Genomic DNA, 16,155 nt, shown 5'->3' on the forward strand with positions numbered 1-16,155 from the left:
TCTTTGGATACATTCAGTTATTAGGAAATGTCCTACCAAGGTTAAAAGTTCAAATCTCCTACATTACAAAGTTAAAAAAAAAATCAAATCAAAATAAATAAAAAGAAACAAGGATGGTAAAAAAACTCCAATATCATATGATACTTCTTACTTCTCAATCTTGTTTACACACTGAGTAGTCTTTGAAGTAGGCCTGTCCTGAGAAGCAATTCCAGAATTATAGTAACAGCGCTCTCATTACTCAGGCCAGCAAAGGCCCGCATGCTCACATTTGTTTTCACAATTAAGTAGGAAGCTACAAGGATGGGCAACATTCCTATTTGCCACATCTACTGCTCTTTAGAAGAAGAGTATCTTTAGCACATCATCAACTATATGAAGTGTTCTAGCAGTATCATCTACAATGAACCCATGACCCTAATGTATTACATGTCATTGAGTAACACATGTTGCACATTACACATGCAATACTGTTAACAGTTCAGGTATATGATCTATTGAAAATACTGGTGAAGTTGTAGATACCAAATGCTAGGAAGCAAAATGGGATCTCACTATGATGATGTTTTCAAAAGTTGTTGAGTGAGCCAAATCAGCCAACGACAAAATGCTGGAGGGGATGTGGAGAAAGAGGAACCCTATTACACTGCTGGTGGGAATGTACACTTATACAACCACTTTGGAAAGCAGTCTGGAGGGTCCTCAGAAAGCTAAAGATTGACCTCTCTTATGACCCAGTCATACCACTTCTAGGCATCTACCCTGAACAACAGGAACCAATATACAAGGATACATGCACCTCCAAGTTTATTGCAGCACTGTTGACAATAGCTAGGCTATGGAAACAACCCAGATGCCCCATCACAGATGAATGGATCCAAAAATTGTGGTATCTATACACAATGGAATATCATGCAACCATTAGAAATGACAAAATAATGGCATTTGCAGGGAAATGGATGGAGCTAGAAGAAATCATGTTGAGCGAGGTAAGCCAAGAGCAAAGAGACAAACAGTACATGGTCTCCCTGATAAGTGGATGTTAAATCCAAAATGTTAGGTGATACGACAAAATTAACGGGACTTAAGAAACAAAGAACTTCCACTCATCTGGTCGAACCACTACTAAATATCCCCATCCTGTTGATCACATGTATGGTGTATATGTGTACACCGTTATATGTTATAGACAATTTGCTCCAGGAAAGTTAGAATGAGCTTGTGACTTTAAATGAGCATCATTATTCCACAATACTGTGAAATTAGGGAAAATATGTAATCACTTAATCACAATAAAAAAAAAAAGCACTAGAAAACTAGAAGTGACGCAATGGCTCAGGTGGCAGAGCATGAGCCTTGAGCTGAATTGTTCAGGGACAGCTCCCAGGCCTAGAGCTCAAGCCCCATGACTGACCAAAAAAAAAAAAAAAAAAGAGAGAGAGATCTTTCATGCGATCGTTTCTAACATATTTTTTAGATTATGTCTTTGTTGCCTTGTATGTCCCTCCCCCATGGTACAACCCCTGCTTTCACTGTATATGATGTTGGTATATGTGGAGGGGAAGGGAAAAAACAAATTGTTAAAACAGGGATACAGGAGGACTCATTGCAACAATGAGATGTACAAGTCGTTATGTGGAAAAACAAACTTTACAACTTTGGTGGGGGGGGACGGGGGGGGGGGGGAGGATACGAAGGGATGGGAAGGGGAAACAAAGCAGGAGGCTACAATGCTTGATAAGAAATGTGCTCATTATCTTGCCCATGTAATTGTAACCCCTCTGTACAGTATTTTCACAAAAATATACTTAAAAAAAAAGTTGTTGAGTGAGTGAGAAAAGCAGCATACACTAATCTCTTAAAAGACCCTTAAGACTTATTGGTTATCCTTTCATGTTACCAGAGTACAGAGGGCTATTAAACAAGGAAACAAGGAAACTTCTGCCTTAGAGCTGCACAGTCACAGGGCACTCGCTAAGGTGACTGTAAAAATGAAGAAATTTCAAGTCTCGGGTTCCTGATATAACACTACAAGCAACAACAACAAAACACCCCAAACTGTAGCAGGGTACGATGATGCCATGCTACAGTCCCAGCATACGGGAGGCCAGGCTGCACTACAAAGCGGGACTTGTACCAGGAACATAGTCAATGCTCAGTAAAACATAGTCATTGCCGTTATCATTCTCAAAGGGGTTTCTTCCACATTTTGAGTAATACAGTGTATTACTTTAATTTTGTCTCCAGCTAAGTAAACTTAGGGATCCTAGTGTGGTGATAAGGTATTTTAACTCCCAAAGGAAAGGGGATTCTTTGCAAGTCAGTATTCACATTAATATAAAAATTCAAAGTATAAACACTTTTTGAAAATGTATCAAAGGCTTGGAATTTACACATTATAGCCTATAAAATTAGAACCTATGATTTTATAGTATTATAAAGATCAAACCATTTTTAATCGTGGCTAGAAAAATCAACTCACATTTCCAAAAATATCATGGGTTTTCTTCAAGAAGATGTCATCTGGCAACAAAATACCCTATTATCATAGGGAACGAGTACAGGACAGTATGTCATGGGTAGTGGTTTATGAGCCAAAATTTTTTTTTCACTTCAAGAAATGAGTAAGCAGAGGTTTTCCTCCAAATTTAATTAAGACTTTTAAGTCTACAGTTTTGGCACTATTTCTTTATACTCCCATATACATGAAAAATACCTTCCTCCAAAATTACAAATGGCTTTTTAACTACGAAAAATGTTACATGTATTTGCTTCTCATAAATGGCTGGGCACCAGTGGCTTATGCCTACAATCCTAGTTGTGCAGGAGGCTGAGATCTGAGGAAAGAGGTCTAAAGCCAGCAAAGCAGACAAATCTGCCAAATTCTCAGTTGGAAGTGAAGGTGTAGCTCAGTCTTGAGTGAAAAAAGCTAAGCAAGAGTGTGAGGCTCTGATCAAGCCCTAGTTCTGGTACACATGCATGTGTCCCCCTACACAAACACCAACACAGCATCTAAGTAAGAAATAAGATTTGAAACGCAAACATTACCTTCAATAAATGAAATTTATGTGCCAAAAAAAAGAAGAAACATACAGTCTTTGTAGTACACTTTTCATTTTGAAATTTAGTGCTTAAACGGCATTATAAAAGAAAAGAATGTCAGACTAGTGAGCCCAGAATATGCTCTCTATTCTAGTCTCTACGAGGCCACAATTCCATCCACATTGGTTTTATATAATTATGAGAAAACAAAAACCGAGACTGTGATACTGACATACACAGAAACTTTCTGAATGTATAAGCTTGATCACAGATAAAACAGGAGTATTTTTATTGAGCACAACAAAACAGAAGTATTAAACAGACTAAGTTTCTTTTATTCTCAAACTTTTCAAACACTGCATATAAGCTTATTCTATATATTGCATTCTTTCAACAGTATAAAAGCAGTAATTGTATATAGTGGCTCAGAGCCTATGAATAATGTAGGACTACAAAAATGACTCTTCAGAAGAAATTAGAGAAAAATTTAAGAGACAATGTACTTTGACAAGAACTTTGATATTGAGAATGTGAAAGAGATAAATCATAACTTCCTTCTGGTGCTATCCTCAAAGTACAACTTTCCAAAGATTTCTATTTATTTATGGTCCAGTTGTGGGGCCTGAACTCTGGGCCTGGGCGCTGTCCCTCAGCTCTTCAGCTCAAGGCTAGTGCTCTACCACTTGAGCCACAGCATCACTTCCGGCTTTTTTTCTTTTTGCTTATGTGGTGCTGAGGAATCGAACCCAGGGCTTCATGCATGCAAGGCAAATGCTCTACCACTGAGCCACCTTCCCAGCCCCCGATTTCTTTCTTTTTTTGGTTGGTTGTGGGGCTTAAACTCTGGGCCTGGGCACTGACCCTCAGCTCTTCAGCTCAAGGCGAGTGCTCTACTGCTTGACCCACACTCCCACTTTTAGTTTTCTGCCTGGACTGATTTTGAACCATGATCCTCAGATCTCAGCCTCCTGAGTAGCTAGGATACAGGCATGAGACACCAGCACCTAGCAAAGATTTCTTTTTTTCTTTTTTTTTGTCCATTGTGGGGCTTGAACTGTGGGCTTCCGCTTGAGCCACAGCACCACTTTCGAGTGGTTTATTGGAGATAAGAGTCTCATGGACTTTCCTGCCCAGGCTGGCTTTGAACCGTGATCCTCAGATCTGAGCCTCCTGAGTAGTTAGGATTACAGGCATTAGCCACCGGCGGCGGGCAAGATTTCTGTCTCATAGTACACCATGAATTGGAAGGTTTGCAAGAAAGCTCAATGTTCTGCAAATGAAAGCAACACTAATAATATTTAGCTGTCAAATACAGAGCATTTTTTTTTCTGAATGTATGAACAAAAAGAGGGTAACAACTCTGAGAATGAAAGGAGAGATCAAATATCATGGATTTCATAAATTTTACCGTCCTATAAGTAGAGAGGGACAAATATAAGAACACATAGTTCTTATCAAAGAATCATTTCCTATACCTGTTTTTATTCAAATTAATTGAGAAAGCTTTATCCTGTTCCATACTTCAACCATCCTTTTAAGTGTGACAGGCACCAATGGCCCATGCCTGTAATCCTAGCTACTCAAGAGGCTGAGATCTGAGGACTGTGGATTGAAGCCAACCCAGTCAGAAAAGTTCATCTCCAATTAACCACCAAGCTGGTGCTGGTGGCTTAGGGCTATAATCCTAGCTACTCAGAAGGCTGAGATCTGAGTATCACATTTTGAAGCCAGCTGGGGCAGAAAAATCCCCATGAGACTCTTATCTCCAATAAAACTATTTTAAAAAAGCCAGACTGATGCTGTGGCTCCAATAAACTATTTTAAAAAAGCCAGACTGATGCTGTGGCCCAAAGAAGCTTAGTGAGAGTGTTCAGGTCCTGAGTTCAAGCCCTAGGACTGGTAAAAAACAAAACAAAAAACAATTAACTACTAAAAAGCTGAGAGAGTGCTAGTATTGAGCAAAAAGGCTCAGGGACAGTGTTTAGGCCTGAATTCAAATCCAGGCCTGATATGCACACGTGCGCACACGCACATGCATGCACACGCACGCACGCGCGCGCACACACACACACGAGAAACTTTGATAATATAACTCAATTAAAATACTGTTCGAGAATTTCCTTACTTTTTTATTTAACTCAAAAGTCAGCAGTTATGCCAAAATTATAATAGCCAAACATACACTTAAAATTACCCTGTAATTGCAATAATTGCTGGTACCAATTGTTTTAAAGTTCTGCAATAAAGCTGTCTTCCAGACATTTAATGGTATGTCATTTGGTAAATGAAAGTTTCTACCAAGTAAGAGCAATGAGAAGAGCTAAAAGTTATGCTAGGAAAGAGTCTAGTTGAAAAAGAAGCATATGGACCATATTGGTCCAATCCTAACTTTAAGTTACTACAGAACTGAATAAAATGTTGACCCTATCACATAACAATTTATTGAGTTGGCATTAGGCAAAGCATGATGTCAGCCACCAATGCTATCATACACATTCTCAAATAATTCCTGAGCTTAATTTAGGCTGTATGCCCAAAGTTACAGTAAAATAAAAACTGCAAGCATGAGGTATTATTAAACATCGAAGAGTTTGGCTTGGCAGTTTTGACTCAAAATTAGTCTAGCACTTCAATAAAGTCAGTTTTAAGAAAAACAAGCCTAAGCATATTACAGGCTTTTAAATGTGCTGCATTCTTCACCAATAAATAAGACCCACAAATAAGCCTTGAGAAACTCTCAGGAATGTTCAAACAAGTACCATACAACACAGAGTTCAGGCTGTCAGGAGACACCAAAATACAAACAAATACACAAGCATACACATCTCACAGGCTCACCTTCATGGCATGGATTTCTTCAAGCAATCTTTGAACCCGTCTTTGGTTTTTTAACAGTGCATCTTCAGTTCCCCTGCAAAATACATATATACAATGGTATATATTTAAGCAGTAATTTTTTTTTGGGGGGGGGTCTAGTCATGGGGGCCTGAACTCTGGGCCTGGGTGCTGTCCCTCAGCTCTTCAGCTTAAGGCTAGTGTTCTACCACTTGAGCCACAGCGCAACTTCCAGCTTTTTTCTTTTTGCTTATGTGGTGCTGAGGAATCAAACCCAGGGCCTCAGGCTTGCAAGGCAAGCGCTCTACCACTGAGCCACCTTCCCAGCCCCAGCAATAATTTTAAAGCAATATGATGAAAGTCTTTTTCTTAAGTAATAAAAAGCATTAGGAGAAAGCTACAATGCTTAATAAGAAACGTACTCATTATCTTGCCCATGTAATTGTAACCCCTCTGTACAGTATTTTCACACAAAAAAAGCATTAAGTGAAAAGCATTCCATCATGTACTACCCCTTTCTCACTCCACTCCAATAAACACTAACAAGTTATAGACTGACAACTTACACATCATCCTATTGTACTATTCCTGATTAATGTTTGCCTTCCCTCATCCTAAATACTAAGGTAACATGTCTGATCAAAAGAACTTTTAATTTAATGTGTTATAAGCTACAACTAAGTTAGGTATATTTTTATTAAACAAAAAATTGAGGGGCTGGGAAGGTGGCTCAGTGGTAGAGCGCTTGCCTTGCATGCCTGAGGCCCTGGGTTCGATTCCTCAGCACCACATAAGCAAAAAGAAAAAAGCCAGAAGTGGAGCTGTGGTTCAAGTGGTAGAGCACTCGTCTTGAGCTGAAGAGCTGAGGGACAGCGCCCAGGCCCAGAGTTTAGGCCCCATGACTGGACCCCCCCCCCCCCAAAAAAAAAAAAATTTGAGACTTGGAATTATTAAAAAAAAAAAACATAAGGATTGTTAACTATCTGTCCAGGACAGAAAGTAGGATTATTTTTACAAAGAAGAAACCAGGAACAAATGCATTTTGAAGGCTTTCTAAATATTCATGCTTAAACAGTAATACTAATGTTGAAAATATAAACTGTTTTTCATAGTGACATGGCACACAATAACATGATAAACCCACAAGCTCCTGAGACTTCAAATTTCTCAATAATTCACAAAAAAGGTGATAAAAGTCACTATAGTCATTTTACTAGATATGTTCATTTCAGAATAACTTCTAATAACAAAAAAAACCATAAATGATCCCATGGCAATTTCATTCTGAAGAGAAAAGGAGACATTTCAAACAGTGTTTTAAGCAAATATGTCCCCAAACCATAGAAGGCCATGCTGATAGGGCACATTCTATTTGGCTCAGATCACCAGGCAAACGGAGTGAAGAATGAGGAAGAAGATGGTGTGTGATTCTTTAGATCCCACCCTCCAACTCTCTCAGTACTAAATCAAAACAAAGTTGACATTTTACTTGTTTCAGGAGCATTATTTCAAATGACTAACTTTTTTGCTTTCAATCTGCTCACGCTGCGCACAAGTTTTCGGATAACCAAGACTCGGATTCGCTTCACTTCTTTTCTCATCTTCACAACCTTTGAGGAATAAAAACAAAATTCAAGCCACTTAGCTCAGAAAGAGACAGACTTTATTTTGACTCTTAATGTTACACACTGAAGTCTACCACTTTAATTAAGTTCTTATTTTTATTCATGGTTTGATTAAACCAAACTTTTTCCATAAATGGCAAAGGAATAAAAACAGTCTAAAAATACTCTGGAAGGCTGAAGAGAAAGAAGTTATAATTTAAAAATAAAAACAGCATTTCTAGCAACTAATATTTTAATACCATTCTTAGATCTTGATGGATATAATAAACTTGGAATGTTACAAAATATGAATTCCCTGAGGTAAGAGAGTATCCTATTAATCACCTTTGTATTTGTAAGTGGTAATTTATTAAATGAGTGTTTGAATTAACAAAAGTAAGTATGGAAGAGATTTAATTTAATTCAATTATAAAGCATCCCTCCCTCTTATTTTTAGTACTGAACTGTTTCAAGCATAATTAAAAAAAAAAACCCACAGAGAGGCACTACATATGAGCACACACTGCTATACATGCTAAATCATCCCTCTAGAGAACACTGCAAAATCCTAAGGATGAAGAACAGAATAGGCCAAGACATGGAAATACTCTAGTTATAAACAGCCACATGTTCTAGCAGTCCAGCATTCAGTACAAGGGCATGTTACTCCCAAGCTTAAGTTTTGCTATCATGTATCTTATCATTTGTCCCTCAGCCAGAGGGACCATACTCTTTTTTTGTGGGCCCTCACCTCAGATGCAGGGACTGTTATAAAAACATCTATCTTGCTACTGTGCCATTGACTGCACATGCAACTGTCTTTTATACACTCTGAGCTGCTACAGGTCAATAGACATCCTATTCAATATTAGCGTTTTCCATGCCCTGCAAGAGTGCCTGGTAAAGAATCCTCACATGCTTCTGAACAACACACTGTTGGTATCACCCTGTGTCTTCAAGTCTTATTCTTCATTAATCTCAACGGATCTCCCGTTTTCAATGAAGGCACTGACAAGCAGCTTTTAATTTCTTTCCAGCCTGTGATCATTCTGGATGACTTACAAGTCCATTTGAGCAATCTCTCCTTTTTTCACTGTCCCAGATAGCCCTTTCCTTCACTGCATTGGTTTCCCAGTGATACTAGACACACCAGCATCATTTCCAAAAAAAGGAAGGAAACCTTCAATCATTTTTGGCATTTTTCATACTCTAGAGAATAAAAACCCATTTAATCAAAAGCCTAGGCTCCATTATAGTTATCTTTACCCACTTGCCTCTCAGCAACTTCAGCTGTTAACTGGTTCTCTCTCTCTCACTCCCTCCTTGCCTTCTTTTTCTTTTTTGGTACTGTTACTTTGGCTCTCAGCTTTCTCACACATTGCTGGGGCTCTATTATTGAGCTACATTTCCAGTGCAGCTTTACGGATGGGTAATTAGAAGGAGAGTCTCTCGGACTTTTCTATCTGGGCTGCCTTTCAATCATGATTCTCAGATCTCAGACTCTGGAGTAACTAGAATTACAGGCATGAGCCCCAGAACAGTTTACTGGTTTCTTTACACCAATTCTTGCCTCATTCTATCACTTTTAAATGTTGTCAGAAGAAAATTTCTGGGCGTAACGTAGCCCCTTCAATGTTCTTTTGCAGCTCCTACTCACTCTTAAAATGGTCATGGGCCTTTTTAGTTCCTTTTCCTTAACACACATCTATCACAAGTCTTTACCTCCCCCCTCCCTCAGAAGAGTTCTGTCTTCTCCTATTAGCTTGTTGGCACCTCATAAGCCTCGTTGGCTAATTCTTAGACTCTTAGAAAAGATTCTAAATCTTTTCTAGCATTCCTAAAAGTCATCAATTCCCTAGTATAACAATTTAAAAAAGGAGTTAGTCCTCTAGAAATGATCACAACCATTAACATTTCATTTTTAATCGGTTTAGTGTGTCTTTTACACCCCCCTGCCCCCAGACAGAAGGTCCTGAAACTCAAGTATCTGAATTTACTTAACACTAGCACCTAAAGTAGTGCACGGCATACAGTATAGGTTGACGGGTACTTGTTAAATAAATGAGCAGAAGGTAGTGGTACTCATTTGTTCATTTACTATTATAAACTACACAGCATGTAAAAAGCACACAGTGCAATATTTTTCTCCTAGACACATTATCTTTGGAATTCCTGTTTCACACAGAACTATTTAAGGTAAAAAGGAATTATACTATGGATAAATGTAAAGCATTTTAGACAAGGTTTAAGTGGGAAAAAAAGGAATTGCCTCATTTCCCAAGCAGAATTGTAATAAAAGTTTTGTGATACACAATGTAAAGTTAAGCTACTTATAAACTGCTAAATGTTAAATTATGCATTGAAATATATTAATGAATGTTTTTAATGGTTGAACTCTGCAGGTGCATGCGATAGTAGCATACCTAACTAGCTGAACCAAACAGCTAATAATAAACTGCAGTGGGCAGAGTTGACATTCAGTTACACTCCCATGGGGAAAGAAGTATCCAAATTTACAACTTCAATTTAACAAGTATTGTTCATCATTAGTGGGAAAGAAAACTCAAAGCAAAGGTAATGTTTCATAAACATAGTTTCATTCCAATACCAAACCAAAAAATGCTTTTCTAGCTTAACTTTCTCAATAAATATTGAGAAAGACAAATGGAATTACAATTTAATTTTCCTCACAATTGCCCACTCCAAACACTTGTCTTTAAATTTCCAAAACTGATGAATAGTAGTCTTTCAGTTAGGCCTTTAAAGGTTTTCAATTTATTTGTCAAAAGAATTATAAAGTGGGTTGAATGAAAACCCACAGGTAATCACAGGTCCTCAGATAGGCCTAAACCATCCCCTAATTCTAGGAGGCAAAAGCAGTACTTAAAGGCAATTTCTCTAACCATAAGCAAACAAAACTATCATTTTTAGAATTGTAAAGAGTGACATTACTTGGAAGAGAAAGGAGAAATAAAGTAAGGAAAGTGAGAAAGGAGAGATAATGGAAATGAAATAAACTAAGAGAGAAGTAAAAAATGAGAGAAAATAGAAGAAAAAGTGAAGAAGAATGGAAAGAGGTAGATGTAGGTTGCCAACATGATTAAGATGGATAAATCTAGTTGACAGATTCTAAGCAGCAAAAGAATGTACTTAGGACATTCAGAAGAAAAAGATTTTGAGTTCACAATTGATGATACAAGAGCTGACAGTGAGGTGCACCTAGACTTTAGGCAGACAGATACTCTTAATCTGGTAAAATCAGTAGTCAGGGGAAGCTGGATCACTTCTTGGGTAAAACAAAAATACAATCATAAATAATGTGAAAAGTTAACATGTGTGTAAGGAAAGAACCATGTGAGCCAATTAAAGAAAGTTCACTCAAATATAAAAATGGGAACCACAATAAGCAAATGTTGGCAGAATGCAGTACAAGTTAAAAAAAAAAAGAGCTTATAGTTGAGGCACTCAGAAATCCAATGTGTCTTGTAATACTTCAATGAGGATAGATATCTTATAGCCAACACTGAATCATCAAGTACAATCCCTTTTTGTAGTTCTGCACTCCAACTGATAATGAGCAGTAGATAGGAACAATGTTTCACAGGAACATTAATAGCCACAGAAGATATATTTGTTACTAATGTGAATCTGCTTTTGAGAGAGTAAGTTGTGCTTTTGGAGTGTCTGATAATGAGTTTCTATCATAGGATGCTGGCAGCAGAGTTTGGCTGGCTGGCATTCTTTTAGCCAGCTGACTAGCTAGTTTTTACTGGAGATGTACTGACTTTGCCATGAATTTAGACTAACCTGCAGGAAAACTTGTTGTTAGAAAAATGTGAATATATCTGTGTTTAAAAAAATACATGGAAACTTCTGGATATTCATGAAAACCTCTGGATATTCATTACTCACCTGTCCAAGAGGCAAATAACAAATTATGAAAAGGCACTCTGCCCATGAGACTGTGCAGAAACAAGCACTCCCTCCACAATTTCACTGAAATGTAAATTTTGGACCTCTTCTAAAGGAAAATTTGGCAACATCTAACAAAATTACTAAGGATCTACCTGGAAGACACACTTTAGGCAATAGAAAAGCTGATGCACAAACTTTCCATTTTAGCATTCTTACATGTTTCCTAATACATACGATGCACACAATGCAGTATTTGAAATAAATGCAGAACACATACATATATTATGAAACATTAACAATACTGTTTGATGTACAGAATAAGAATGCCATGTTGATAGGATATCCTATCTACAAAATTTAAAATATACAATACTGTACTCCATAGGCATGTTATAAAGTTATTATGGGATGTACAGATGAGAAAAATGTACACTAAAAGAGTAATAAGGCTGAGATAGAAAAGTAGAAGGACGGGATTAAATATTATATGGCAAAAGACTGGTAATTGCTAAATGTAAGAAGTGGATGACAAAGCTATTTGTGTAAGTTTTCCATAGACGAAGTACTTTACAGCTCACAACATTAATTATAATTTTATGAAGAATGCTAGTCTTGCCATTCCCACGTTAACTTACTATGGGACTGCGTTCCTTTCTGAGGGGTAACACATGTTCGGTGATGATCGGTCACTTCACCATTTTCGAGCCTATGCTGCCACCTAGCAAAACTTAGCAGGCTGGATTCTAAGAACCGGATGTAAAAAGGCTCTCTTCTTAGGGATGGATGGAACCTGACTGCTTCCTAGCTCGGAAGGCACCGTGGAAAAGCACCCGTGTCCCATCCAACGATGGCGTCGGGGTTTACGACTCTGCAGAAGCCGTTCTTGGACACGCTTCTCTGTCGCCACGCGTGGAGGGGCGTCGCTCAATTCCAGTTCCCTAACTTGACAGCAGCTCCCCCTGGGGCAAGGGTTCGGCCCGACCCCGGAACTGCCGGCAGCACCACGCCCCCTTCGCGCGGGTCCCCGACACGCTCACCCCCAGCCGGGTCCATCAGGGTCGCGACCCGGGCGGCCGCGACGGCGGGCGGCGCTGCGCCCCGCGGCGGAGGCCGCTCCGCGCTAGGTCCGGGACGGGGCCCGCGGGGGGCCGACCGCACGGTGTCGTTCTGGAGGTTTCCGTCGGCCTCGGCCGCAGGGCTGCCGGAAGCGCGCACGGCTTGGGGGTTCCCGGGCGATCGGCCCTCCCCGGCCCGCGGGGCTGAAGCTGGCCGTTAACCGCCGCCGCGGCCGCGACCCGGCCCAACGACCTGCCCGTCCGCGACGGCCTTCCCCGAGAACCCGGCGCCGCGGCGTCCTCCCGGGGCGGGCCGAGCACGGGGCCGCGGCCGCCCGCAGACCCGCCGGAGGGCCGGCGCGGGGCCCCGCCGCCCCCGAGGACGCGGTACCCACCTCGTTGTTGAGGTTCAGCGCGGCGGGCGGAGCCATGACAGATCCCGGAAGAGAACCTGCGCGTGGGTCCGGCGGCCGGGCCGCGGGCGCGCCGCCCCGCCCCCGACGGCAGCCGCGCCCGCCCAAAATGCATTCTCTGGCACGCCGCGGCCGCCCGATGGGCGGGGCCTGAGCCGGAAGAAGTGGGCGGCAACTTCCGGCACCGAGAGCCGCCGGGCCGGAACTGCTGGTTCCTAGGGAGACGGGGCGCGCGTGGGTCCCGGCGGAAGCCGGCGGGAGCCGCTGAGGTCCCCGGCCGGCGGGGCGCTCGGGTCGGTACGCGTCATTGCAGACACAGCCTTGCGGGGCGTTTGCTGCCTCACGGGGACATGGCTTCCTAGCGATGGCGGCCACGTCTGCTTCGGTGTGGACTCGCGGGCGCGCGACTCGGCCGTGGCCGTGGTGGACACCTCTGCGGGCAGCGGAGACGGCGGAGGACTCGGGCCGGTTACGAACGAGTCAGGTGAAGCGCCCGACGGGGTGATACAGGGCTCCGCTGGGCGGGGAGCCGGTGCGGTGGGGGCGCCCTCCCCTCCCCTCCCCTCCCCGGCCCTCCCCTCCCCCTCCCCCCTCCCCTCCCCTCCCCGGCCCTCCCCTCCCTTCCCCTCCCCCTCCTCCCCTCCTCTTCCCTCCCCGGCCCTCCCCTCCCCGGCCCTCCCCTCCTCCCCTCCCCTCCCCTCCCCTCCCCGGCCCTCCCCTCCCCCCCTCCCCTCCCCTCCCCTCCCCCTCCCCTCCCCTACTCCCCTCCCCTCCTCCCCTCCCCCTCCCCTCCCCTCCCCGGCCCTCTCCCCTCCCCTCCTCCCCTCCCCTCCTCCCCTCCCCTCCCCTCCCCGGCCCTCTCCTCTCCCCTCCCCGGCCCTCCCCTCCCCGGCCCTCCCCCCTCCCCTCCCCGGCCCTCCCCCCTCCCCTCCCCTCTCCCCCTCCCCTCCCCCCTCATCCCCCTCCCCTCCTCCCCTCCCCTCCCCTCCCCTCCCCTCCCCTCCCCTCCCTCACCGCTGCCGCCTGCGGGGGTCCGCTCACCCTTGGCTCTTACTCTAGTAAAACAACCGTGACGACCGTCCAGCAGCTGGGAAAACTTCAGCCTTCATTCCTTTCCTGGGGAAAGTGAATGACATTGGAGTGTGACTGGGGAGGGGCACGATTCGGTCCTTCATCCTCAGATGGCCTCCTAGCCATCATGCCTTATCCCTCTTAGTTCTGGTTCTGCCATTTCTTACTTTTATAAAACAGCAGTCCCGTGGCTGTTACGCGTCAGAATAGAATCGAGAAATAGACTCAAGCCGGGCGCCCATGGCTCATGCTTGTCATCCCAGCTACTCAGGAGGTGGAGACCAGTGGATTGCAGTTCCAAGCCAGCCTGCAGCAGTCCATCCAACTCTTCAAATAACCACAAAAAGCCAGATGTGGAGCTGTGGCTCAAGGCGGAGAGAGCTAACCCTGAAAGAAGGGGTACAGGGACAGTACCCAGGCCCCTAGTTCAAGCCCCAGTACCAGCATACACACTCGAGCACACACACAGACTCAATCATCATGGGCAAATGAATTTGGACAAATTTGTGGACACAATTCATTGGGAGAAAGTCTTTTCAACCGATTGTAAACGAACATTGAATATGAAAAACAACCACTTTGATACATATCCTACCCCACACACTAAAGACAGTGCAGCAAAATGGCTCATGGCTAAATGCAAGATAGAACTTACAGAAGATTATAGGTAAAAACTTTGTGACTTAGGAAAAAGATTTATTGGACATCACACTAAAGCACAATTCATGTAAAATATATTGACAATTTGCAGTCAATGATAGGACAACATATTAGGAGTAAAAAGAGAAACCATATAGGGACATAGAAATTTTGTGGGGTTCTGTATAAATAGTGTGTGTGTGTGTGTGTGTGTGTGTGTGTGTGTGTGTGTGATCTCCAATAAAGCAAAAACAGTAAAAAATATTGAGCATATACTTCACTTGAGATATTTGGATAGGAAATAATGACATGAAAATGCATGGAACACCAGTATTTGTCAGGGAAATTAAACAACATCTGGGCACTGATGGCTCATGCTAGCATCACTGGCTACTCAGGGGACTGAGATCTGAGGATCACAGTGGATAGCCAGACCTGGCAGGAAAGCCCATGAGACTCCTCTCCAATTAACTACCAGAGAACACCAAGTGAGGCTGTGGCTCAAAGCAGTAGAGCTCTAGCTTAAGGAGAAAAAGCTCAGGGCCAATGCCCAGCCCCTGAGTTGAAGCACCATGACTGACAAAAAAATTAAAACAATTGAGTCTAATTATATACTAAGTGCAAGCTAGCATATGAGACAACTCAGATATCACTGATAATGTAAAGTGTTATAATCACTTTAGAAATACTCTGGCCATTTTTCAAGGAAGTGTGCATCTATGAATCATATGATGCAGTATTTCTCCTCAATGAAAAGAGAAATGGAGCATGTGTCCATATAAAGACTTGTGTATGAATATTGAAAGCAGTTTTAAAAATTGATTTAATTATGTTTACTGAGCTAAGTCAAGCACAGAGACAAAGGAGGCATGCTTTCTCTCATGTGGAAGTTAGATCTAAGGTATAAATACATATGTAAATACATATAAGTATATATGTAAATAATACATATATGTAAAAGTATGGAGGGTCATATGCATATATACACAAATGTATTAAATATGTTACATGCAGGGGAGAATTCCAATGATGTAACTCCTTTGAAAAACCTGTTTAATGAAATAAATACCAGGAAGCTAGAACATGTGTTGTGAGAGGGAGATGGAGTTAAATGGAGGGAGGTAGATAAATGGAGAGAGGAAGGGTGGGGAAATGCCAGCATCATATTCCATGTACTTAGGTGAAAATGGAACTAGTTAACTTGAGGGGATGTGTAGGGTTAGGGAGAGATGAGAGAAATTATGAAGTTCTGACATAGATCGAGATGCATTCTATTCACAAACACATGTCAGATTAAAACTCCTTCATACAACTATTTAAGGAGAATATCAAAAATAAATGAAAGTTTTTTTTGTGTGTGTGCTGATACCCTATATCCTCTTTCTAGGCTATCATGCCTGGCGCTCTACCCCTGAGCAACATCTTCAGTTCCACTGCAGTTTTAATAACCAAAACACAGAGTCTAAAATTCTATACAACAGGAATATACTGTTTTATACATAAATACACAAACAATCAGATACAAAAAGGATACAAAGGGGAATGAGAGCCGGGCACTGGTGGCTCACACCTGTAATCCTA

At 42.2% G+C, this 16,155-nt stretch overlaps 2 protein-coding genes across 4 annotated transcripts in view; one reads left to right on the forward strand and one right to left on the reverse strand.

The window, feature by feature from the left end:
• Srfbp1 (serum response factor binding protein 1) overlaps positions 1-12,935 on the reverse strand; it is a 33,036-nt gene extending 20,101 nt beyond the window's left edge. Inside the window, exons 1-3 of one of the 3 annotated variants that reach the window (XM_042674651.1) lie at positions 12,847-12,935; positions 7,399-7,487; positions 5,881-5,953 (exon numbers count right to left, since the gene is read on the reverse strand). In XM_042674651.1, coding sequence (XP_042530585.1) covers positions 5,881-5,953; positions 7,399-7,487; positions 12,847-12,882 — 198 coding nt within the window. In that variant the 5' untranslated portion in view covers positions 12,883-12,935. Of the gene's footprint in view, positions 1-5,880; positions 5,954-7,394; positions 7,489-12,031; positions 12,296-12,846 lie in introns of those variants that run through there. The other 2 variants (XM_042674652.1, XM_042674653.1) reach the window with 2 other exon arrangements.
• LOC122103701 lies at positions 12,881-14,909 on the forward strand. The gene is made up of 3 exons (XM_042674291.1): positions 12,881-12,904; positions 13,084-13,348; positions 14,116-14,909. Exons 1-3 carry the CDS (start codon positions 12,881-12,883, stop codon positions 14,604-14,606), a joined length of 780 nt encoding a protein of 259 aa, XP_042530225.1. The 3' UTR covers positions 14,607-14,909.
• The last annotated feature ends 1,246 nt before the right edge of the window (positions 14,910-16,155 follow it).

This window comes from Dipodomys spectabilis, unplaced genomic scaffold, assembly GCF_019054845.1.
Source record: "Dipodomys spectabilis isolate Male_0828 unplaced genomic scaffold, ASM1905484v1 ptg000019l, whole genome shotgun sequence".
Lineage (NCBI taxonomy): Eukaryota > Metazoa > Chordata > Mammalia > Rodentia > Heteromyidae > Dipodomys > Dipodomys spectabilis.